Raw genomic sequence first — 26,795 nt, 5'->3', positions numbered from 1 at the left:
CAGTGCATCCTTGACCCTTGCTCTAAGCTACCAGGGCAGATAATTCAGTGATTATCACTAATTAATTGTTCATTAGAACAGCTATTTCTTCCCAGTTTCAACACACAGAGACAACATAATTATCTAAGCATGGAATCTAATAATCGAAGGAGACACTGGAAGTTATCTAGTCCAGCCCTTACTTCCCTCTCTGTGCAGATACCTTTTCTGTAATATCTTGACATAGTCATTCTCTGTTCCAAAACCCTTCTGGTAAAGTGATAGTCACTACTTTATGGGGCACCCAAGCTATTGCCAAGAAGCCCCGTTTTAGTGAAGCTCTGTAGCTCACACTCACTGGTCTTTGTTCTGCCCCTGGAACAGCACAGAGGGAATCTGTGACCGTCTTTAGGCACATTTTCTTCAAGCTCCTCAGTAAGCTGAATGTATCTCAGATGTTTTGACTGTCGTGACCCCATTACTACATACACATTTTTGTTTATCAGTGTTCTACTTTAGATGTTATTTAGGAACAAGTACAATCCCAAAGGTGTGGTCTGGATGGCACATAGTGACAGGACTGTTCCCGTTTTGGATGCCAGTGTACTATTTACTAATAGAGACTAAAACTATTAGTGTTTCTTTGGTTTTGTCATCACCTTGTACTATCAGTTCCTCTTGAATTTGCTTCCCCCAAGTAGAGTTCTCTTTAACTCCTAGATAGCCAGGTTTCCTGCCCAGTCCCTCATCACTTAGTGTCACCTACAAATTTGATAAAGCATGCCTACCTGGTTGTCCAAATAACACATTAACTTGCTTACAAAAACAGAGATGCATGACTTTTATCTTTTTTTTTTTTTTTTTTTTCTGAAATGAAGTCGCTCTGTGTCACCTAGGCTGGAGTGCAGTGGCGTGATCTTGGCTCACTGCAGCCTCTGCTTCCCGGGTTCAAGCGATTCTCCTGCCTCAGCCTCCCAAGTAGCTGGGATTGCAGGCACCTGCCACCAAGCCTGGCTAATTTTTTGTATTTTTAGTAGAGATAGGGTTTCACCATGTTGGCCAGGCTGTTCTCAAACTTCTGGCCTCAGGTGCTCCTCCTGCCTCAGCCTCCCAAAGCGCTGGGATTACAGGCTTGAGCCACCATGCCTGGCCATGACTTTATCTTTAGAACTTCTTAGGGCCAGGCCCATTGGCTCACGCCTGTAATCCCAGCACTTTGGGAGGCTGAGGCAGGTGGATCACAAAGTCAGGAGATGGAGACCATCCTGGCTAACACGGTGAAACCTCATTTCTACTAAAAATACAAAAAAAAAAAATTAGCCAAGCCTGGTGACACATGCCTGTAGTCCCAGCTACTCAAGAGGCTGAAGCAGGAGAATCGCTTGAACCCGGGAGGCGGAGGTTGCAAAAACTTCTTGAAGGAAGCTCATATCCACTCAGTAATGGACTTGGGTTCTTGGTTTCACCATCTACAAATCCCTTTAACCGTATAGTACCCAGTCACATGTCACTTTTGTTTACAAAGTTAATAGCCTGGGCAACATGCCAAAACCCCATCTTTACAAAAAATAAACCGGGCTTGGTGGCATGTGCCTGCAGTCCCAGCTACTTGGGAGGGTAAGGTGTGAGGATTGCTTGAGCCCAGGAGGCAGAGGTTGAAGTGAGCTGAGATCATGCCACTGCACTACAGGCTGGGCAACAGAACGAAAACCTATCTAAAAATAAACAACACAAAACAAAAAAGCAAAGTTAATAAGAGAGAGTATCTTGCTTATTTCAAGCTACTAAGTTTTTAGGCTCCCTCCATATACCAAGGTAGTATTTCTGTCACAGACCCCTCCCTCTGGCTTGCCAGGGTCCCTGTTCTAGTTATTGAACTGAAAACAGATTCTAAATGATATATTTTTCCACTTTGGCACATTATGCCCCCAATTTAAGAGCTATTTATGGTAAGAAAAGTTAAATTATATTTCTGTTATTACTCAGTAGAACCTGTAAGTTTAAAACAAACCGCATCACATAGTTGCTAGTAAAAGACTTTGGATTTTGAAGACAAAAGAAAAAAAATTCCCTAACTACTACGAGGAAAACATTACCGTTCAGGTATCTAAATAGAAGTAGAATATGCTTCTAAATCATCCTTTCATCTTTCTGTACCTAATACAAACATGGTAGATGCATGATTGTCCTGTAGGAGCTATATCAACCTAGAATTGGAGTAGCAGAACTACTAATTAGACTGTGTCCTTTATAGCTTTTTGATATTGAAAAAAAAATAAACAAGAAGGAAAGGAAAAGAAAAGAGTGAGAGAGAGATTTAAAAGACTGGTTGCTGGGGTGAAAAGGAAGTGGTTCTTTTTGTTTTTTGTTTTATTTTCAATATTGGTGAATAAATTCTCTTTTTCAGAATGTGAGAACTTCCTGGATGTTAGACTGGGCAGAGTGTGCACCTCAAAACAAGGTGTACTTAAAAGAGAATCTGGGAGTGATTCTGACCTCTTTCATTCACCCAGTGATGACATGGACAGCATCATCTTCCCAAAGGTATTGTGTGAACCTTCCTTTCATTTTTGTCCCATGGCTTTCGTGTTCCTATTTGGGTTTCCCAAACTCTTTTCCACTTTTTTCCCCTCTTGTGCTCATTGTCTTCCCAAGACATATTTTTTCCCTAAATATGTAACTCCTGCTAGTAAGTTGTGATCCAGCTAGCCTTGTAGGGCCTCACTCACTCTGAGAGGCGTGTAAATGTTCTCTTGGAGACGGAAACACCAGATTACCAGGGTTTAGAAAAAGGCATTGGGCTGGGCATGGTGGCTCATGCCTGTAATCCCAACACTTTAGGAGGCTGAGGTGGGTGGACCCCATGAGGTCAGGAGTTCGAGACCAGCCTGGCCAACATGGTGAAACCCCGTCTCTACTAAAAATATAAAAATTAGCTGGAGGTGCTCACTTGAACCCAGGAGGCAGAAGTTGCAGTAAGTCAAGTTCGCGCCACTGAACTCCAACCTGGGCGGCAGAACGAGACTCTGTCTCTAAAAACAAAAAAAAAAAAAAAAAAAGGGAAAGAAAAAAGCATTGGCCAAAGTGATTTAATGTGAAATTGTGGCTAGTTAAATGCAGATTTTGAAGCTCACACAGGAGTCAAAAGAAATGGAAGTTCCTTTAGAATTAATTAAGTCAGATGACAGTAAACACTTCTCAGTGGGCAGCAAGGACCGCAGCTCAGACTATATGATGTCATATGTATAAACCAGCTGTAGAGTCATTTCTGGTTAATGTGTTTAGGCCTGAAGCTTCCTGTTGAGTGTGGTCATACCACTTATCGTCATCTAGCCTGCTTAATTGGAACTTTCTAGATCTCTGCGATGGAGCCCTTCCACATGAATCAGCTCACGTTTGCATATAATTTGAGACTGTCTAAGGGAGGTGGGGAATGGGGGCAGTTTGCTTTCTTTTGCTTATGTTTGTTTCTAGTTGCAGCAAGTTCTGTTTTGTTCCTCTGAGAAGAATAGAGGGCTTTCCCACAGCAGAGATGGCAAATGCTACTCAATTACATGCCACAAGTGGTTTTCTTAATGGTAAGGAGATGAAGAGGCAGAAACACTGTGTCATCTACCAAGGCGGTTCCTTCTAGTTTTATAATGAGCTCGGAGAAGTGGTGAGGGCAGTTGTGTTAGTGGATGATTAAGTTGTCCAAGATGGTGAATGATGCTGTGTAGAAGTTACAAGAATAGGCCAGGTGTGGTGGCTCATGCATGTAATCCCAGCACTTTGGGAGGCCACGGTGGATCACTTGAGGTCAGGAGTTCGAGACCAGTCTGGAAATGGTGAAAACCCATCTCTACTAAACATATAAAAAAAATTAGCTGGGCATGGTGGCGTGTGCCTGTAATCTCAGCTACTTGGGAGGCTGAGGCAGGAGGATTGCTTGAACCCAGGAGGTGGAGGCTAAAGCGAGCCGAGATTGCACCACTGCACTCCAACCTGGGCAACAGGACTGAAACTCTGTCTCAAAAATAAAAATAAAATAAAAAAAGATAAGTTACAAGAATAGAGACCTAAAGATTTGGGAATCAGGAGCATATCAGTGCCTCTGTGAATGTACCCTGTGTACCTTCCTTTCATTTTTGGCCTTCCCTAAGGCCAAAATGAGCCACCACACCTGGCCTATTCTTGTAACTTCTATACAGTATTTTTATCTTGAGCACATTGTCTTCCCAAGTTCCTTGGAAAGACTTATTTAATATGATGCAACCTTAAGGATTTCTATCATTGTTACTCATAGTGACTTGACAAAAAATTCTATGAAGTAAAAACTCCACATTTAGAAGATCTGCCTTTCTCTTTTTACTTAGGAATAGAGAAATCAATAGTTTTATTTTATTTTATATTTTATTTTATTTTATAATATCAGAGTTTAGGTAATTTCCACTGTGACTTTGAGGTTTTAATTGTAAGGAATTCTATTCCCCGTAAGGAGAATACCATTCTGAAGATATGTGTCGCTAAAAACATACTGAGATAAACAGGTAGTATCTCTAAGTTCCAGCTTTAAAATGGGATCATTGATAATCACTGAAACTAGGTCATGGATATACAGATATTTGTTAAACATTTATATATGTTTGAAAATTTTAATGTAAAAAGTTTTTTTAAAAAACTGAAGTGTCTTCATTAAGAAACGCTTGCAACCTCCTAGGTGCATGACAGCTTGTACCCGAATATTACCATCTCTGCAGACTCAAAGTTACTTCTGGTCACTTAACTGAATGGTTTTCCTAGCTAAGGATAATTAGAATTTTCTATATTTCTCCTTCTTAGTTTCCCAGAACCATTTACGAAATTGCTCATATAAATGACCTGCGCTAGATTTGGGAGTTTTTTTTTTTTTTTTTCCAAGAATACTAGACAGACATAATTTTTTAAAGTTGAAGGAGGCCAGGCATGGAGGATCTTAGCATTTGGGGAGGCTAAGGCAGGAGGATCACTTGAGTCAAGGAGTTTGAGATCAGCCTGAACCAACATAATGGGACTTGTCTCTACAAAAAAATACAAAAATTAGCCGGACATGGTGGTGCACACCTGTGGTCCCAGCTATTCGGGAGGCTGAGGTGGGAGGATCACTTAAGTCCAGGAGGTTAAGGCTGCAGTGAACCATGATGGCGCCACTACATTCCAGACTGGGCGACAGAGCAAGACCCTGTCTCAAAAATAAATAAGTAAATAACACCTACATTTTATACCAGACTACTTAGGGAAAACCAGAAACGGCAGGTTCCCTTTCACCTCTTCATGCGTGCTTGAGAATGTCTAAATGGCCTGAGAAGAGATGGGGAGGATTTTTCTCTTAGTGTTTTTGCTCTACCAAAGTAGCCTGTGACCAGGAGAGGTTTTGCAATAAATGTTTGCTCTAGCATTAATGAAACCAAGGGCTGACTTACAAAAAGGAGAGAGATAAACTAATATTGACAGGTACTGAACTAAATTTTTAAAATATTTGATCTCAGTTTGTTGCCCATCAACCCTGATGAGTAGGTGGTTTTATGCTCTTGAGGAAATAGAGGCACTGATGGGTAAAGAAATGTATCCAAAATTATTTAGTGGGTGAGCAGCCAGCTTGAGGTTTGCATCTAGGCCTGACTCTAAAATCCATTCATTTTTTATTTTATTCTCAACCTCTCCAAACCTGCTCTAATAGCCAGTGATTAAATAAAAGTGTGGCACTGGCAGATAGGCCATCAGCTGCTTCCTTAAAAGTCGTCCTTAGTGGTCATCCACAGAGGGTGCTATGCAAAATATCAAAATGTCTTGCAGTTTGTTCCCAGGTTCTAACCCTCTTCTCCTTCTCTAAAAAATAATCTGTAGGCAAGAGATTGCAACATCTTTTTCTGTGAACCATGAGTGGTACATGAGGTCACTTCCTTCAGCCATTTGTGTGGCTCTGGCCTCACAGAGGTCTTTAACAGCCCGTAATGTTTGTTGTGACCTTTATACCTTAACCCTGTCTTTCCATTCAGTATGCCTCCTGGTAAATGACTTTTTAGTGAGTGTTATGAGCTTCATGTTTATTCTCATGAATATGTATGAGTTCCTAAGGTCTTTAATCAACAGTATAAAATTTAGATTTTGTTTTTAAAGTGAAAAGAAATCCTAGGATTCTTTTTGGCACTAGTACGATTATAAAATATAATGATCTAGGCCACTCTACTATCCAAAAGGGTAATTAAAGTCTACAGGAAATATTAATAGTTGCTGCTTCTCTTCCCAAAGAGAGGTAAATCAAAGCCCTTCCATGTATTTTTTTCCCCAGGTTAGTTAGAAGAGGTATCTACAATTGATTTTTAAAAAATCAAAATGAATTATGTAAGATACAAAACCTAAAGGGAACATCCTTCTTTAATGTGTTGTAGTTTTTCTCGGGTCCTTGACCCCCAAGCCAAAAAAATTACTTAAAAAAAAAACCCAAAAAACCTTTTTGAGATAAAAGTAAATGTAAGCCAGGCACGCTGGTTCACACTTGTAATCCCAACACTTTGGGAGGCTGAAGTGGAAGGACTGCTTGAGTCCAGGAGATTGAGACTAGCCTGGGCAACAAAGTGAGAACCTGTCTCTACTAAAAAATTTAAAAATTAGCCAGGCATGGTGGCACACGTCTGTAGTCCCAGCTACTTGGGAGGCAGAGGCGAGAGGATCACTTGGACCTTAAAGTTCAATGCTGCAATGAGCTGTAATTGTGCAACTGCACTCCAGCCTGGGCAACAGAGGGAGACACTGTCGTAAAAATAAATAAAAGTAAATGTATTTACAGAATCCTAATTAAGAAAACTACAATTGCAGCTGGGCGTGGTGGCTTATGCCTGTACTCCCAGCACTTTGAGAGGCCGAGGCAGGCGGATCACTGGCAGTCAGGAGTTCAAGACCAGCCTGGCCAACATGGTGAAACCCCATCTCTACTAAAAATACAAAAATTAGCTGGGCGTGGTGGCAGGCACCTGTAATCCCAGCTACTCGGGAGACTAAGGCAGAAGAATTGCTTGAACCTGGGAGGTGGAGGTTGCAGTGAGCTGAGATCGTGCCACCGTACTCCAGCCTGGGCGACAGAGTGATATTCCATCTCAAAAAAAAAAAAAAGAAAGAAAGAAAACTACAATTGCCTATGCACAAGTGCTGAAATTATTACAAATTTAAAACTGTGAACCAGTGGTAATGCTTGTAATCAGGTACTTTTCTTAAAATATTGAACATAAATGGATTAAGTGGTTGGCGTGTGTTAGGTGTTTAAAATGTGAACTGTTGTTTTCCAAGGTCCATAGTAGAGTGCCTTGTGTATTATTATAAATAATAATAATAAATATTTGGGAATAAATGGAGATTAAAGGACTAGTATTTTGGCAGTATTAAGCATGATTTCTTTAAGTATAGTAACAAGATATAAAGTATGCAGCAGTTTTTGTAATTCTATGTATATAATGTTTATACCTCTGTATACACTTATGTGTCCATACCTGTATAATGTAACTCTGGCTGAGAAAGCCAGTCAGGCATTTTCCCCAACATTTTATTAAGAAAATATTGAAGCATATAGAACATTTGGAGAATTGTACAGTGAACACCCATATACCCACTACTTAGATCCTACAATTAACTTTTAATTGTATTTGCTCTGTTATGTAACTATGTATCTGTCCATCCTTCTGTCCACCCAGTTTGCCTAAATTCTTTGAGGTAAGTTACAGATATCAATATACTTCACCTCTGAACACTTAGAATTCAATATTTGTTTATAGGCTGATTGGGTTTTTTGGTAAAATTTATATACAGTGAAATGTACAATCTTGAGGGTACCAGTCAGTGACTTTTAAAAAAAACTTTAATGACTGCTTCACGAATGTGTGCATCATCCTTGCACAGAGGCCATGGTAATCTTCTGTGCATCGTCCCAATTTAGTATATGTGCTATCAAAGTGAGCACCCATCGGTGACTTTTGATAGAAGCCTTCATTCACCTTTGTACCCAGCCTGCAACAGGATACAGACTATAAGCATTGCTTTGGAGTTGCCTCATGTCTTTTCTCAGTCAGTCTGCATTCACACCCTCTCAAGGCAACAGCTGTCTTAATTGTTTTCCCACCACAGATTAGTTTTCTCTGTTTCAGAACTTCGTATAAATGGAATCTAAATAATATCATTTCTCTTGAGTAAATACCTAGAATTCAAATTGTTAGATTATATGGTAGGTATAGGTTTAATTTGCTACGAAACAGATCTTTTCCCAAGTGGTTGTACCATTTTACATTTTCACCAGTAATGTTTTGTTTTCCTTTTTCAAGTAATAACCACCAATTCATAGTAAGAGCTGCATAGTGCAGTAAAAATACTGAGTATAAGAATATTATGCTGTGTGAACTTTATTCTTACCAGATGCACAAGACTGTAGAAATCATGTAGCTTCAGTGAGATCAGAGTTAAAAGCATATATTAGGAAGAAAGGCTTTGTGTTGAGAATATATTCTAGACAGAGCTCTTTGTTTTTAAAATATGTATAAATAGGCCACCAAAGATTTTCCCACCTTATTTTAATGATTCTCAAAAGGGTAGATGGTTGCTTTATAAACTTCAGATTGGTAAAGTGCCAGAGAGATAGCAGACCTTTTTTTCAAGGCAAAATCCTTCCAAGATTAGATGCCAGTGAAGAAGCACCTATACAACTGTCTGTGAGTTATTTCCAAACTGAGAAGAGCTAACTTGTAAGAAGGCTGTATGACAAATTAATAAATGGAAACTTTAACTCAACATTTTTGTTTGCTTTGAAGCCTTTCTTGTGTGTTTTTAGAGCAGGCTTTTTACACATTTTGCTTTATTGATGTTCATTCTGTTTGTCCCTTGATATTATTTTGAGAATTAGACATTTAGGCAGCTAAGGGTGAGTATGTTAGCTTCCTAGGGCTGCTGTAACAAATTACTGGAAGTGGGGTGACCCTAAACAACAGGAACTTACTTAGTCCCAGTTCTGAAGGCTGGAGATCCTAATCACTGTGTCAGTGGGGCTGCTTTCCTTCTGTAGGCTCTGAGAGAAAATGGCCTCTCTCCTAGTCTCTGGTGCTTGTTCACAGTCCTTGGTGTTCCTTGGGTTGTAGATGCTGCACTGTCTTCACGTGGTATTCTCTCCTGTGTGTCTTTTTGTGTCTCTTCTCCTCTTGCAAGGACACCATTCATATTGGATCTGGGGACATTTTGGATCCACCCTACTCCAGTATAACCTCATCTTAACTAATTACATCTGCAAAGACCCTCTTTCCAAATAAGGTCACATTCTGAGAAGGACATGTATCTGAGGAGGACACTATTCAACCCAGTACAGTGAGAAAGCTGAGACATTCACAAGACCATTTACATTGTCCTTGTCCATGGAGAGTTGCTCCGTGAATAGGACCCCCTTAGGAAGCCCCCAAGTCCCTCACTCACTTAAAAAGCATAGTCAGTTATTTCATTTTAAAATAATACCTACCACAATTTAGAATTTACTTGGTGAACCATAGTTTTATTTTACAGAGTGACCCAGTGAAGGGACTTTTCTAATACTGACTTTAATGTCTTGTTCTTACAGGATTTTAAAAAGATGATTGAGCTACCAGAATAGGGCAGTTTGAGTTGAAATCAGCCTCGGTTCAAATCTTGACTCTGCTGCTCATGCCTGAGTCCATTGGAAAATCTGGGCCTCAGTTTGATCTGTCTGGTGATCCCCATGCATCTTCTCTCTCATTCACATCTCATACATTACTTAAAAAACAATCTAGGAAACTGGATTCCACAGAACTGGAAAAAGAAAGCCTTCTTATTAGCTTGTGAGATCAAGCCCAAAAGGTAGAAAGGGTGCTTTTAGAAGGTAGTGTGCTTTTGAACTATTTACGTCAAACCTTTAAAAAGAGCCTCCTTATAGTATAGAGCTTGTTTTCTATTCCAAAGCCAAAAGATTTTCATAATTTTTTTCTCTTTCTTGAAAACCGTAAGTTTTTTTACCCTTAATTAAAATATTGAGTAGGCTAATTAGGAAAATATTGTGAAAAAGGGAAAAAGAATTACAAAATGCCCTTCCCTGTTCCCTGCCCCCATCCCATAAGAGTGCGAAATAGCTGTTAAGACAGTGCCCACATCTTAAGTATGATCAAGCATATCTTAGACACTTCTTTTGGTCTTTTGGGTACCATGAAGCTCATCTTGCCCTCACCCATCAAATTCTGTGTTCTGGTGTCTCCCTCCCTTGCTCCCTCTCGGGTTCAAGAGATTTTCCTGCCTTAGTCTCCCCAGTAGCTGGGATTACAGGCGTGAGCCACCGTGCCTGGCCACTGGTATGTTTTGACAAGTGGAAAATGTCAGGCTACTAGAACAAAGTTACACAGAACCTATTAGGCAGAGGTTAGCCAGGAAAGAGCATCATCACTTTATCAAAGACCTCATTGCCAGGACTGATTATTTAATGTATGATTTGGCCTCATAACACTCAGCCAGTTCTCAGTGAAATGAGAAAAATGTATAGCTTTCTTCCATTTAGACATTTGTAAAAGTACTTAGGCATTTGTGGCAAACTTTAGGAGGGGTCATCAGCTATTCCACATTTTTCAGAAGGCCACTAGAAACAACCACAGAGTTGCTTTTGGAATGTTAATTTCAGCACATTATTATTGTAGCCAAGCAGACTGCTTTGTTTTCAGTTAAAGCTTGTAAAAAAAAAATTAAATCTAACACATTATGAATTTAGTTTTCATGTAGAAAAAAACCCAGAGACAAATGGATTCCCTTCATTGCAGTTGGTGATATTGACTGAAAGAACTAACATAAATTTGATCTTTTTCCTCTTAAAGAAAGAAAAAAAATGGGCTGGTCACAGTGGCTCAAACCTTTATCCCAGCACTTCGGGAAGCCAAGGCAAGAGGATTGCTTGATCCCAGGAGTTCAAGACCATCCTGGGCAACATGGCAAAACCCTGTGTCTTAAAGAAATACACACAAAAAATTAGCTGAACATGCTGGCACTTGCTTCTAGTTCCAGCTACTCAGGAGGCTGAGGTGGGAGGATTGCTTGAGTCCAGGAGGTCAAGGCTGCAGTAAGCCATGATTTCACCATTGCACTCCAGCCTGGGTGACACAGTGAGACCCTGTCTCAAATTGGAAAAAAAAGAAAAGAAAGAAAAAATGATGTACTTCTAGTCTAGTACCTCTAGTAAAAGGTATAAAGAGGATAGACCTAGGCCGGGTGGGGTGGCTCACACCTGTAATACCAGCATTTTGGGAGGCTGAGATGGGTGGATCACTTGAAGTCAGGAGTTAGAGACCAGCCTGGCCAGCATGGTGAAACTCTGTCTCTACTAAAAATACAAAAATTAGCCAGGTGTGGTGGTGCATGCCTGTAATTCCAGCTACTTGGGAGGCTGAAGCAGGATAATCTCTTGAATCCGGGAGGCAGAGGTTGTGGTGAGCTGAGACGGAGCCACTGTACTCCAGCCTGGGCAACAGAGTAAGACTCTGTCTCAAAAACAAACAAACAAAAAGAGGGTAGATCTAGACTGTTTCTTTTCTAGAGTCCAGGGAGATTTGAATTCAACTGTGATCATCCTATTAAAAAAACAAGTCTCTGAGGCCAGTCGTGATCTTGCCTGCCTGGAGCCCACTGAGAAGCCATTAGCTTGATCTAGAATAACTGAGGCTATCTGATTGGCCCTGCTGGCTTCAACCATATGTGCTTTCTCTCCATTACAGCCGGAGGAAGAGCAGTTGACCTGTGATATCACCGGATCCAGTTCATCCACTGATGACACGGCTTCACTGGACCGACATTCTTCTCATGGCAGTGATGTGTCTCTCTCCCAGATTTTAAAGCCAAACAGGTCAAGAGATCAGCAAAGCCTTGATGGATTCTACAGCCATGGGATGGGAGCTGAGGGTCGAGAAAGTGAGAGTGAGCCTGTTGACCCAGGTGACATGGAGGAGGAGGAGATGGACAGTATCACTGAAGTGCCTGCAAACTGCTCTGTCCTGAGGAGCTCCATGCGTTCTCTTTCCCCCTTCCGGAGGCACAGCTGGGGGCCTGGGAAAAATGCAGCCAGCGATGCAGAAATGAACCACCGGAGGTGAGATGGGAGGCAGTTTGTTTAGTGTCTCAGTGTGTGCTTGCTTTTGAGAAGCTTCTGATTTGTGTTATTGTTGGTAAAAGAATTTAGGAGACCCCATAGTATAGAAGAAAGAATACAGGCTTTGGAATCAGGAAAATCTGTGTTCAGACCCCAGCTCCATAATTTACCATGTAAATGACCTTGGGCAAGTCACCTGACCCCTCTAAGCTTTAATTTTCTCATCTGTAAAATACCTTCATTATTATTTTTAATAATACAGTGAAATGTGATTGTCATATAGTGAGTGTTTAGTAAATGGGAACGTTTTTTCTTACCACATTAATGAAACTTAAGAATGAGAAAATATTGGAGGCAGTAGTTTCATGTCAGCTTTGAATTAAGAAACAAACATGAAGTCTTACAGTCAGTCTAGTACTGAACTGAGACTAGAACTCTACTTATTTTCATTCTGCATAATGTCATGGGATCTCCCGTTTAAATTTATTGCTAAGGCTTACCTAGGACCATTGTCCTAATACCTCTGAAGATAATGGAATGAGAGTGAGGTTTTAATTAATTTGACTAATTCTTATAGTGTTACCTGCATGTAGTATAACCTGAATTTTAAAGTGTTAAGAAAAACCCCTTTAAAGCTTTGGTAATTTTTTTCTGGTTCTTTAATAATTTAATAAACTTCATAACTTTTGCCATCTGATTAACTCCTTGGAGCAAGGGGAGGAGCAAAGTAGCCTTCCACAGAAATTGTCCCTTTTTGTCCTGATGTTTTTCTCATTCCACATTCCTTCATTCTCTTCCCTGTGCCATTTCTCTTTGAGCAGTGTCTCTCTCCCCAGTGTGGTGTCTGTATGTTTCATGCATTTGTATCCCATTTTGTTTCACCTGCAACACTGACCTCTTCACCATTCATTTTCAGTTCAATGCGAGCTCTTGGGGATGTTGTCAGGAGACCTCCCATTCATAGGAGAAGGTACAGAGTTCGTTAACTTGATGGACTAACCATGTCACCTCTGAGTGTATACTAACAAGCATCTCATTCTGCTTAATCCATGATTGGACCATCTACTTTTAAGTAATGTCCCATCTAATTCAGGCAAATAAAATATAGGTATTTATTAATTGCCAATGTCCATTTTATATGAAATGGTTTCTTTAATTTGAAGTTTTATCCTATTTTATCTTTTTTAAAAATTATTTTTAATTTTTTCAATTTTGTGCTTATTGGTGTTCAGATGACTGTGATAATAGGGTCTCACCCAGCTTTCTCTAGAAGAGTTCGAAGAATTGTCTATGTTGTGCCTATTTAATGGACCCTAGGGAGTACTATTTTTTTCTTCTCCACAAAAGAAAAACCAGGAATGTGTGTGTGCTTGTATATAGGCTCTGAAATATTGTCAACACATTCTTTAATAATGTAATGAAAGACTTTATTACCAGGCCACCTGGCATTTTCCATTCCATTGTGGATGTAGTTATTTCTTAAAGCAAGTCAGAGGCATAAGTTCATCTCTTGGCCTTTGAATTCCTTAATTAGTATTTGTCAGGTAATATTTTGAAGCTAAAAATAAAAGATTTTTAAGCTGAGAAGTAATTTCTAGTCAGAATGCTAATTCGCTTCAAATTTTGCATTGGATTTTCTTTAGAGGTCATTAGTGACCTTTTCTTCCGCTGTTTAGAAAAATGTTTAGAAATCCAAAAATTAGGGTTATATTACTGCCAGTTTCTCATATTAGGAGGCATTTGTAAAGAAGTATTTTTAACTATTAGCTGAACCTGTTTTTTGGGAAGTAGGCGAATAGTGATCTTTCCGACTTTGTCTTTTCCAAGTGATGCTTTCTTTAATTCCAGATTTTAGGCAAGAAATTGAGCTTAAATTCAGATGTTCTCATGAATTTCAGATAATCATGATTCCTATGAAATTGTTCTTCCAGCAAATAAGTTGTTAAACAAGTTTTTTTTTTTTGAGACGGAGTCTTGCTCTGTCGCCCAGGCTGGAGTGAAGTGGCCGGATCTCAGCTCACTGCAAGCTCCGCCTCCCGGGTTTACGCCATTCTCCTGCCTCAGCCTCCAGAGTAGCTGGGACTACAGGTGCCCGCCACCTCGCCTGGCTAGTTTTTTAGTATTTTTTAGTAGAGACGGGGTTTCACCATGTTAGCCAGGATGGTCTCGATCTCCTGACCTCATGATCCACCCGTCTCAGCCTCCCAAAGTGCTGGGATTACAGGCTTGAGCCACCGCGCCCAGCCTGTTAAACAAGTTTTAACCCCATCTCTACTAAATGCTCTTCCGTAGAAGGTTCTTTGGAGGTACATTTGTCTGGGTCTTTATTAAAGCTCTTCAATATGAGCTTTTTAAAAACATATCTTTGATGACAAAGTGGGAGACGACAGATTGCTGGATGCAGTCCGAGTTAGTGTATAGATGTGCCTGTCGTCAACAACTCCAGCCAGTTCCCTAGTGAAACTTGACTTTTGTAGGAAGAACGAATGTATAATTTAAAATTTTGTAAAATTGAAACATTACAACAAGTATTATAAGGCAGGGGGAGGGACATTTGTTGTTTTTTAATCTAGAACTTTCCAAATCTCAAAGCCAAAGAACTGCTAAATATTACCCCTACTAATTGAGAAATTGAGGAAATGATGATGCTTTCAAAAATATCCTTAATTATGAAAGGAGTTTTCTGTTACCAGAAAGGGCAGACATTGTAGACCATCTGCAGCTGCCTTCCTGGTTCCTTAGAAAAGCTGTTACATCTTGGCTGAGCACAGTGGCTCACGCCTGTAATCCCAGCACTTTGGGAGGCTGAGCCAGATGGATTGCTTGAGCCCAGGAGTTTGAGACCAGCCTGGGAAACATGGTGAAACCTCATCTCTACTAAAAGCACAAAAATTAGCCAGGTGTGGTGGCACGCGCCTGTCATCCCAGCTACTCAGGAGGCTGAGGCAGAAGAATTGCTTGAACCCGGGAGGCAGAGGTTACAGTGAGCTGAGATCATGCCACTGCACTCCAGCCTGGGTGACAGAATGAGTCTGAGTCTCAAAAAAAATAAAAAGCTATTATGTTTGTCTTCCTGCCTCCCTATCATTTTTCATTCTCTTCATGTTAAATCTCTTCACAGTATTCCACATCATTGTCATATCCTGAAAGTAAAGAAACATTTAGATCTGTAGAAGGAGATTTTTTTTAAGAATGATGGTTTGGCAGTGTATGTTCAGTTACTGATGTGCCACATTCTGTTTCTAAAAAAAGAAGTTGGATATTTAGGTAAAAATATGCCTGTTTATTAACTGGCGATTTAAAATTTAATAATGTCAAAGAACAGACTTCTGAGTCTTATATATCTTCTCACACAAGTAAATTGTGTCAGTGTCATCCCGCTTACCAGAACAGCGAAATGTCTCCACTATATTTTTACTTTCTGCTTCTGCACTTGTAAGCTTTATACCACTAATTTAATCTGATTTAAAATGCTTTATACTATTTAATTTTAAATGATACAGTAAAGATTTTTTTAAAGAGCCATAGGGGTAGCTCTTACATCCTCCCACCATTTTCCTTGTCTCCTTTCTCCAGCCAAAAACCCCACTTGACAACAAAACAGAATTATTAGATATATCCAATATATCTAATTTTTTTTGGTGCTAGGCCTTCCCATCTGCAAGATTCTGGAGGGAGCCAAGTGGTTTTACTGTTGTCCACAAACTCTGCTTTTATCTCTTCTCAGAAAACAGAAGCACCTCACCTAGAACTTTATGGCCCAGGTAGCAGGGTATTTTTTAAATGATAGTTTTTGTTAATAAAAATCCTGATGTTTCCATGCAGTTTCCTTTATAGAGCACACAATATTTTGAATTGATTATTGTTTTAGCTAGTGGTGTTTACTTAGCATTTCCAACCCCACATTTTCCATCCCTGCTACTTGAGAATAGACACCCTTACTGGGATATTCAAGGAAGTAGATGATCAGATGGAATTTTTTTTTAATCTTTCAGGTAAAATGGATACAAACTTAAAATTAAAAAGATACATTTCTAACTTAGTGCCATAGAATTCCTTTTTAAAAAATTTTTATTTCGGCCAGGCTCAGTGGCTCAAGCTTGTAATCCCAGCACTTTGGGAGGCTGAGGTGGGTGGATCACTTGAGGTCAGGAGTTCAAGACCAGCCTCACCAACATGGTGAAACCCCATCTCTACTAAAAATGCAAAATTAGCTGGGTGTGGTGGCGCATGCCTGTAATCCCAGCTACTCAGGAGGCTGAAGCAGGAGAATCACTTGAACCCGGGAGACAGAGGTTGCGGTGAGCCAGGATCGAACCATTACACTCTAGCCTGGGCAACAAGAGTGAAACTCCATCTTGGGGAATTTTCATTATCATTAAAATATAAGCAAATATTTAATCAGTGTTATATGCTTTATCTTTAACATAGTAGCCTAGTGAGTAGGGTTTGAAGATGGATGCCAGTGTTGACTAAGTATCTTATGCAAAATCTATTAATTGTCTGGTTTGGTTGGATGTATAATGGAAACACATGAAAAAAAAACTGGTGACTCCATGAGTCCACCAGAGCACAGTTTGTCTCTGTCTCTTTTAAAAAGTCTAGGGTTAGCGATACTGTGGTAAGGGTGATGTGGGAGTATGGGATGTACTGAGAGATTGTTCCCAATGAAGGAGTTTGAAACACCTCTCATGTCTGAAGAGTGAGCCATAGGTAGTTGCCCACGGGTTCACTAGAAGGAATTTTTGGATTTCAGGTTGAACTGGTGATACTGTAAAGAACCCACAGTCTTTTCCACAGTGCTGTCTAGACAAGAATAAAACATTTTTAAGTTTCTATGGTTTTATTCTAGCCTTTTTAAAAATTGTCGGTGTTACATTCCTAAATTTTTTGTTGATCAAATAAATCCGTCTGTCTCTTAACTATGCCCTTTGTTTTTAAACCTAAAAACTCCATCCCTGTTTCCTCTTTTCTCCCTGCATTTCTGTTTCTGTCTTTGATGTCATCCCCAGTATGAGCTGGTGTCCCTCTGGTGTGCAGTACTCTGCTGGCCTAAGTGCTGACTTTAATTACAGAAGGTATGATATTGTTATGTGTCCAGCCACCAAATGGGGAACCATAAAATATGCCATCAGGGCTTTTGGCTTGGAGCTGGCTTCTGTGTGGCTGGGATGCATATGGCCAACCTGCTTTGTCTGTGAGCACAGCGTTTCATTGCCTCTGCTATGGGTGTCACTAACTCAACTGAGGGGATACAGCCTAAAAGTCAGGTGATGCATCCTATATGTCTCAAATGGCCATACATTTGATGTTTTCTGCACAAATTTATCTCTCTCTGTCTTGGCCTGTCTTGATTTTCAAATCCTAGAAATTCTTGGATCCTGAAGAAAACAATCAAAGAACCAAGGCAGCAATAAGATGTACTGATTTCTATTATGCTTCTAAATCCACCAATCTATGTAGATTCCAAATTCAGAGACTCCTCGTCGTTTCGTATTCTTGTCTCAACTGAACAAACAGATTTGATTACTAAAACATTTTCAGGATTAAGTTTTGCAATAAGCAAATCATAATCATAAGCAAATAATCTGGTTTTCTTAGGCTTTTCAAGTAATTTCTTCTTCACTTAGCCCCTCTTCTTATCCCTGGTATTGAAAATGAGTTTTACAGGCCAGGTGTGGTGGCTCACACCTGTAATCCCAGTACTTTGGGAGGCTGAGGTAGGCAGATTACCTGAGGTCAGGCATTTTGAGACCAGCCTGACCAACATGGTGAAACCCTGTCTCTACTAAAAATACAAAAATTAGCCAGACACAGTAGCAGGTACCTGTAATCTCAGCTACTTGGGAGGCTGAGGCCGGAGAACCGCTTGAACCCGGGAGATGGAGGTAACAGTGAGCCAAGATGAGGCCACTGCACTCCAGCCGGGGCAACAGAGATAGGTTCTGTCTCAGGAAAAAAAAAAAAAAAAAAAGGAAAAGAAAGAAAATTAGGTTTACAGAGACATTTACTTGTAGTCAGTCATGATTTCTATTATATTGAAGTAAGAAAAACATATCCCTTGTTTAATTTACCTACTAGAGAGAATAAAGATATATATGGCTTTGTTTCATAATAAGTGATTTACAAAACCAAAATAAATAAATAAATAAAAATTTAAAAAAGCAAATACAAGTCCTGGACTGGTAGGTATGAACTTAATTGTAGCAATTTTCTGTACAGTTTTCCTTGAGTGGAGATAACTGAGTGGCTTCAGTATACCTTCCAATTGAATTCCAGCTCATTGTTAGCTGAGAACATCGTCAGCTACAGCTATGTTTTGAGATCTTGGTTATTTTAAAGAAGTTTCCGCTGCAGTTGTAACATGTAAATTATTCTAGTTAGTAACCCAATGAGGTTAAATCACTAACCTGTCTCTGTAGGCTTCTGCTTACTGAAAATGCTTTTCATTCTGCAAACCACAGAATCTTTCTCGGAGGAATCCTCTTTAAAATGCCAAATCCTGATTGCCTTTGTTCCCTTTACCAATATCCAGGCAAAAAATTACAGCTCTTTCTACTGTTAGACCTGGTTGCTTTTTCAGCATTTGTTCGTTAAGGTGTTATATGTGCCTGTTGCAACTAACAATTCTCGGGAAGTCTGTCAGCAGTTGTTTGGCCAGGTGTGCATAGAATAGATGGTAACACTCATAAGTAACACTTGGGTTTTCTGGGGTGAAAGCATACCTGTAACATTATAAAGGTCAACTTGAATGTAAAATTATAAAGGTCCACTTAATGGACATAAGGGCAAGTTACCCAGTTTGCCTTCTGAAAGTTACTTAAGCTCATATTTTCTCTGAGATTTAATTACTTGGCATTAGTATAGTTAGATTCACAAAGATTAATTAGATCAAGGAAAAACATTTATAAAGTATCCGATAACTATGGTCTGTCTGTATAGTATATTGAAAAATATCTGAGAAGTGATCTTAGGTGGTTCAACATTTGGATAAATTTAATGGGGTAAGAAAATCTAAGTGCAGTATTCTTTCTCAGTATTCCAAGATCTGTGGAGGAAAGGTAGGTGGTATTCTTTGTGCCATGCCCTTTTAGACAGTTTTGCTAGCTGACATAGAAATAATACATGAACAAGGGAGATATACCCAAAGGGATTTTGTGTCCTCCTTTGTTTTTGAGACCCAGAAATAGAATGAATTAACTTTTGTGCCCTGTGTTCAGTTTCAGTCTAGAAGGCTTGACAGGAGGAGCTGGTGTCGGAAACAAGCCATCCTCATCTCTAGAAGTAAGCTCTGCAAATGCCAAAGAGCTCAGACACCCATTCGGTGGTGAGGAACGGGTTGACTCTTTGGTGTCACTTTCAGAAGAGGATCTGGAGTCAGGCCAGAGAGAACATAGGATGTTTGATCAGCAGGTAAGTCTTAAATATGTCTAATTTGGAAAAAATGTATTTCACGAAATGTGAACATAGAAGGCAAGGCTTCTGGTAGTATAAGGCTAGTAGCTATGATTACTTACCCATTTTATGATATACTTAATCTAGCACTAAACCAAGATTTTAGCACTTAATTAAAAAGGGCCAGGCATGGTGGCTCATGCCTATAATCCCAGTGCTTTGGGAGGTTGAGGCAGGAGGATCACTTGAGCCCAGAAAACTCAAGACCAGCCTGGGCAACATAGCAAGACCCCCATCTCTACAAAAAATTTAAAAATTAGCTGGACATGGTGGCTTGTGCCTGAAGGCTGAGATAGGAGGATTACTTGAGACCAGGAGTTTAAGGCTGCATTGAGCCGTGATTGCACCGCTGCACTCCAGCCTGGGTGACAGAGCAAAACTCTGTCTCTAAAAAGAAAAAAGAAAATAAATAAAGAATGCCATTAATCTGCATAGATTTAAATATTCCATCAAGGCACACTTTTTAAAATTAGGAAAGTATCCAGGATATTAAATTGAGTTTTTCCTTCTTATCTGAGACCGTCTTTTACCATCTCAATAGTAAAATGAATCTTGAAATATGCTACATATCATTATGAATTTTCCCAATTCTCTAAAACATACCCCAAGTTTCTCCTTTGAAGGAAAAAAAAAACTTTCTTACTATACCTTCCAGGAAATGTCTGTTGATTCTCTCCCCTTCCCTTCCCTACCAGAATTCTTTTTTTTTTTTTTTTTTTAAATACTTTAAGTTTTAGGGTACATGTGCACAACATGGAGGTCTGTTACATAGGTATACATGTGCCATGTTGGTTTGCTGCACCCATTAACTCATTATTTACGTTAAGTATTTCTCCTAATACTATCCCTCCCCCAGTCCCCTACCCCATGACAGGCCCTGGTGTGTGATGTTCCCTGCCCTGTGTCCAGGTGTTCTCATTGTTCCATTCCCACCTGAGTGAGAACATGCAGTTTGGTTTTCTGTCCTTGTGATAGTTTACTCAGAATGATGGTTTCCAGCTTCATCTATGTCCCTGCAAAGGACATGAACTCATCCTTTTTTATGGCTGCATAGTATTCCATGGTGTATATGTGCCACATTTACTTAATCCAGTCTATCACTGATGGACATTTGGGTTGGTTCCAAGTCTTTGCTATTGTTAACAGTGCCGCAGTAAGCATACATGTGCATGTGTCTTTATAGTAGCATGATTTATAATCCTTTGGGTATATACCCAGTAATGGGATTGCTGGATCAAATGGTATTTCTGGTTCTAGATCCTTGAGGAATTGCCACACTGTCTTCCACAATGGTTGAACTAGTTTACAGTCCCACCAACAGTGTAAAAAAGTGTTCCTATCTCTCCACATCGTCTCCAACATCTGTTGTTTCCTGACTTTTTAATGATCACCATTCTAACTGGTATAAGATGGTATCTCATTGTGGTTTTGATTTGCATTTCTCTAATGACCAGTGATGATGAGCATTTTTTCATATGTTTGTTGGCTGTATAAATGTCTTCTTTTGAGAAGTGTCTGTTCATATCCTTTGCCCACTTTTTGATGGGGTTGTTTGTTTTTTTCTTGTAAATTCGTTTAAGTTCTTTGTAGATTCTGGATATTAGCCCTTTGTCAGATGGGTAGATTGCAAAAATTTTCTCCCATTCTATAGGTTGCCTGTTCACTCTGATGCCTGCCAGAATTCTTAAGAGAATATCCATGCTCCCTGCCTTCTCTTTATAAAATTTTACTTGTTTATTTACTTATTTAGAGACAGGGCCTCACTCTGTCACACAGACTGGAGTGCAGTGTTGCCATCACAGGTCACGGCAGCTTCAACTTCCCCAGTTCAAGTGATCCTTCTGCCTCAGTCTCCCAAAGTGCTGGGATTACAGGTCTGAGCCACTGCTCCTGGCCCTTGCCTTCTCTTTATCACCACCTAGTCATATCTTAATTTCTGCTGCTATCACTCTCTTGAAACTCATGTCTTGAAGGTCATGGATTTCCTTGTCAGCCAAATCAAAGTGACTTCTTCTCATCTTCTGGTTGTTCTCAGTATCACTTACCACTTTTGACAATCCCTTGGGGAGGTTTTGAGAATTTGAATTATATGCTTTTATAGCATTGTACCTTACTGCAAGTCTTTTCTCTTCCTCTTGGGCCAGGAGACTTTGATTAATTTATGAAAGCATTCTGGGATGCATCTTATTTCCTCCAAATGAAACATTTATAATTAAAAAAAAAACTGTTTTTGAATAGATGACTGGAGTTTGGGGCAAAAATCTAATAATACATTTCTAATTAAACAAAAATATTGACAACCTCTTCCTTGATTTGCTGAGTAGGACTTTGTGTAGAAGTTTAATTTTTTATTGTATCCTACTACAAAGTACTAACATGACCAAATTTTGCCCCTTTAAAAATTTTTTCTACTTGTTCTGATACTTCAGAAAGAGTTAGAAAAAATAAGAATACGAGGAATATGCTTGTTGAAGCAAGTGATTTAGATTTACTCAGCCTAACGGTAACAGAAAAAGGAAGGAAAAAATAGCAACAATTCTTGGGTGGCTACTGAGCACAGCGTTGCTAACAGTAAATAAACCAGTGAAAAATCTTTAAAATAAATTGCATTTCAAATGTATACAATCCTTTGGAAATCATGTGCAAGGTGAGGTAAAATACCAAAATTGTGGATTTGTAAACAATCATAGATCAAGACTGATATATCCCTTCAGATTCATCTCAAGCTCATTTAAATGGCTTGCCTAAGGTCGTGTAAGTGGCTATTAGCTAAACAGTATTAAACTCAGAGTTCCTGGCTGTTAATTTCACTGCTTCTTTCCAGGTTTTGGAGTAGGTGAATTTTAATGAGGAAATAAGAATGATTTAATTTTCTTAATATTGTTTATTTTCTGAGATGGATGTTTCCAGGAATTTGACAGATAACCCTGCATTTTAGTAAGACGTTACTACCACTGATGTGTTTCTAAAAATGGACTATCTTTCTGAAGCGGACTTTCTGATTCAGTCTTTCTTGATTAAGTTGTTGTTTTAGTGCCTTGCTATGCTTAGCCTTCCTGGAATCTCTACTTAGCCATAGTTTTTATCTTGTATGGAACCTCAGAGTGGATATTTGAGCTGCTTGTATCATTCTGATCTGGATGAGTTGCCTGCAGCCAACTTCCTGTTAAAAGTCTCTGCCTTTCACTGAGGTCATTTTTTAGACCTCACAGTTGTATTTGAAACATAGCAACTGTTTGCCTCAGCTGCCATGGTTACACAGTAAACAAGCTCTAAATAATCAGAAGTCTGGCCTAATTGAGTCAAGTTCATGCTAGTAACGGATTTTTCATTGCTTCTCTTTCAACATGTGTGAGTCATAAGGAGGCAGATTTCATTCTGTGAAGGGAAAGGATTAATGATAAAGTCAGTTAACAATTGGAATGGGCTCTTTTTTTTTTTTTTTTTTTTTTTTGAGACAGAGTCTTGCTCTGTAGCCGAGGCTAGAGTGCAGTGGCGCGATCTCGACCTTGGCTCACTGCAAGCTTCGCCTCCCGGGTTCACGCCATTCTCCTGCCTCAGCCTCCTGAGTAGCTGGGACTACAGGCGCCCGCCACCACACCCGGCTAATTTTTTTGTATTTTTAGTAGAGATGGGATTTCACCGTGGTCTCGATCTCCTGACCTCATGATCCGCCCGCCTCGGCCTCCCAGAGTGCTGGGATTACAAGCGTGCGCCACCGCGCCTGGCCAGGAATGGGCTCTTATCACCAGAAGTGTGCTAGTGGACACTAGACAACTGTCTTTCAGGGATATTGTACCAGGAACTTCTACAGGTGGTTGGATTACGTGGTCTCAAAGCTGCTGTGAATTTACTGAGAGAGTTAAATTATCAAATTTCAGTTACCTTATGTTCATGTAGGATCAGTATCATCTTAGAAGAGGATAGGGAAGAGATTTAGGCTTCTTTCCAGATACATTGTTGCTTTGTTTGTGACCTTAAAACACTTTACTTGAATCTCAATTTTCCAATTATTTAAAATCAGAGGCCAGGCCTGACGGTTCACGCCTATAATCCCAGCATTTTGGGAGGCTGAGGCGGGTGGATCAGTTGAGCTCAGGGGTTTAAGACCAGCCTGGCCAACATGGTGAAACCCTGTCTCAACCAAAAATACAAAAAATTAGCTGGGCGTGGTGGTGTGCGCCTGTAATCCCAGCTACTCAGGAGGCTGAGGCTAGAGAATCACTCGAACCCGGGAGGCGGACATTGCAGTGAGCTGAGATGATGCCACTGCACTCCAGCCTGGGCCACAGAGTGAGACTCTGTCTCAAAAATAAAAATAGGCTGGGCGTGGTGGCTCACGCCTGTAATCCCAACACTTTGGGAGGCCAAGGTGGGCGGATCACAAGGTCAGGAGTTTGAGACCTGCCTGACCAACATGGTGAAACCCCATCTCTATTAAAAATACAAAAATTAGCTGGGTGTGGTGGTGCGCACCTGTAATCCGAGCTACTCAGGAGGCTGAGGCAGGAGAATCGCTTGAACTTGGAGGCGGAAGTTGCAGTGAGTCAAGATTATGCCATCAGCCAGGGTGACAGAGTGAGACTCTGTCTGAAAAAGTAATAATAATAAATAAAGTAAAATCAGAATACTGTTACCAATATTCTGCTATATCTGTATGAAGGAGTATTTAGATTTTCAAAGAACAAGTATTGTATGTAGTTTGATATTTCCAGTGAAATTATTTTTATGTGATTATACATCTAGCAGATATTTATTAAGTACTTACTAAGTTTGAAACATTGCTAGGTGCTATGAGGGATACAGAACCACTGTAAAGAATGGATACTCTAATGATCCCCATTTTACAGATGAGAAAACTAAGCCTCAGAAAAGCTAAGTAACTTTTCTGAAATTGAGCAGCTGTTAAGTAGCAGGAGCAGACTTTAACCTATGTCTGTCTGACCACAAGGCCTGTGCTCTCAACCCCTTCTGTACTGCCTTATTTTACTATGTAGGTCTAATTATAAGGTTTTATGCTTATCTAGAAATATGAGAGCATATGCTTACAACCTGTTCTTTTTTACTTCACAGATATGTCACAGATCTAAGCAGCAGGGATTTAATTACTGTACATCAGCCATTTCCTCTCCATTGACAAAATCCATCTCATTAATGACAATCAGCCATCCTGGATTGGACAGTGAGTATACTACTTTTTTAAAAAATTAAATATATTAAATCTTAACCACTCTTCCTATTATTTTTCTCACTTTAAGGCCTAATAACGTTACCTGCGAAAATTTGCTTGCTGCTGCTTTGAATGAATGGCTTAGCACTTAAACAGAAAAGGTGACATAGAGTTCATCATGAGATCTTCCTCCTTTTGCTACCTAAAAATATCCGTACATTAAGTTTATTGTATTTGTGGGCACTTTTTTTTTGTTTTTTGTTTTTTGAGATGGAGTCCCGCTCTGTCGCCCAGGCTGGAGAGCAGTGGCGCAATCTTGGCTCACTGCAAGCTCCACCTCCTGGGTTCTTGCCATTCTCCTGCCTCAGTAGCTGGTACTACAGGCGCCCACCACCATGCCCAGCTAATTTTTTGTATTTTTAGTAGAGATAGGGTTTCACCCTATTAGCCAGGATGGTCTCGATCTCCTAACCTCGTGATCCGCCCCCCCTCGACCTCCCAAAGTGCTTGGATTCACAGGCGTGAGCCACCGCGCCCAGCCAGACACACTTTTTAAACATTTTTTATTTTGAAGTAATTTTAGACTTGAAAAATAGTTATAAATAATGTTCACTAGGGAAAAAAAAATTGCAAAAATAGTACAAAGTATTCCCATGTATTCTTCACTTCTAGTCCTCAAATGTTATAATACTTGTTTCACCAGCCTCTCTCCCTCTCTTTGTCACTCCCCTTAAAGATTTTTTCTGAAACATTTGAGAGAGTAAGTTATATCCGTAACGCTCCTTTACCTCTAATTTAGTGTATATTTCCTAAAAACAAAGATATTCTCTTATATTACCATAATATATGAGTACCATATATGGGCCTTCTCTTGCTACTGAGTGCTAGCATTAGTATATAAGAGTACCTTATACTCTTATATACTATGATAATACTATATTACCATAGTATAATTATCCAAATCAGGAAATTAATGTCAATAAAATTATGTTACCTAATATGCACACCTTATTCAGATTTCAAATTTTCTCACTTATTTCTGGGTCCAAGATTCAGTCTAAGAACATATATTGAATTAAGTTGTCATGTCTCTTTAGACCTCTTTAATCTAAAAAGTTCCTCAGTTGATCCCTGTCTTTCATGAATTTGTCGGTGGAGAAACCTGGCACAGTAACTAACCCGAGCTTTTCAACAATGTCAAGCTCAAGAAGGACAAAGCAAGACTGAGACAGAGATTTAGTTCTGTGAGGGCCAGTAGGATTACATCTGAAAGGGGTTAGTGGACCTGTATGTGGATTCAGATCAACTGGCGATGGAAGTTATATAGAGCTGTCATGGCACCCATAGGCACAGGGCCTTGCGATGCTCAGAAACATACTTGGATTGGATCAGTGTTGTTTTGTCACAAAGCAACTTGTTCTTTGAGAAGCGTCATTTTTTATTTTTTAAATGTTGATTTTTTAATGAGTAGTTGCTGTGTGGGATCTGGATATAAAGATTAAATTCTCATCAAAGAGGGAGTGAGTGATACATTATGTTCTTTGCTGAAAGAGCATGTGTCTTGGAGGCTGAAGCCAAGGAAATAAACACATTCTCCTGGTGTTTCTGGGGTTTCCTCATTATTCCCTAATATAATTGAGTTTAAGAGTTGAGAAGCAGATGCCCTGTATTTATGGGATGTTCCATCTCACTTCATGACTTACTGGAATCCTAATTTTTAAAATTTTCACAGTGGAATTAAGACATAATGGATGACTCTAGCCAGACATGGTGACACGTGCCTGTAGTCCGGCTGCTTCAGAGGCTGAGGCGGGAGGATCATGAGCCCAGGAGGTCAAGGCTGCAGTGAGCTGTGATGGCACAACTGCATTCCAGCCTGGGTGATAGAGTGAGACACTGCCTCAAAAAAGAGAGAGAGAGAGAAAGACATAATGGATGATTCTGTTAAATTTTTTCTTGTTTTCGTGTGATTAATATTTCAAATACAAATCTAGCCTACTTGACAAAAGGTGTCTAATGAAGACTTAATTTTCAAAGATATGTCCCCCAGAAGTGTGACAGAAA

General features: G+C 39.7%; 1 protein-coding gene and 1 non-coding gene across 15 annotated transcripts in view; one reads left to right on the top strand and one right to left on the bottom strand.

Annotated features, from left to right (window-relative positions):
- Positions 1–26,795, top strand: part of AKAP13 (A-kinase anchoring protein 13) — a 395,830-nt gene that overhangs the window by 292,108 nt on the left and 76,927 nt on the right. For 8 of the 14 annotated variants that reach the window (XM_030930275.1, XM_030930272.1, XM_010372586.2 and 5 more), the window contains 6 exons: positions 2,387–2,523; positions 11,736–12,106; positions 13,023–13,076; positions 17,119–17,184; positions 19,327–19,519; positions 24,635–24,743. In XM_030930275.1, the coding sequence (XP_030786135.1) occupies positions 2,387–2,523; positions 11,736–12,106; positions 13,023–13,076; positions 17,119–17,184; positions 19,327–19,519; positions 24,635–24,743 (930 nt within the window). The remainder of the gene's footprint in view (positions 1–2,386; positions 2,524–11,735; positions 12,107–13,022; positions 13,077–17,118; positions 17,185–19,326; positions 19,520–24,634; positions 24,744–26,795) is intronic. The other 6 variants (XM_030930279.1, XM_030930278.1, XM_030930277.1 and 3 more) reach the window with 2 other exon arrangements.
- On the bottom strand, positions 7,842–7,951 carry LOC115897810. The gene has a single exon (XR_004057600.1). It is a non-coding gene; the product is annotated as a U6 spliceosomal RNA (small nuclear RNA).

The sequence above is a fragment of the Rhinopithecus roxellana genome, chromosome 5 (assembly GCF_007565055.1).
Source record: "Rhinopithecus roxellana isolate Shanxi Qingling chromosome 5, ASM756505v1, whole genome shotgun sequence".
Lineage (NCBI taxonomy): Eukaryota > Metazoa > Chordata > Mammalia > Primates > Cercopithecidae > Rhinopithecus > Rhinopithecus roxellana.
The sequence above is the reverse complement of the archived record's forward strand: the minus strand, read 5'-3'. Positions and strand labels throughout refer to the sequence as shown.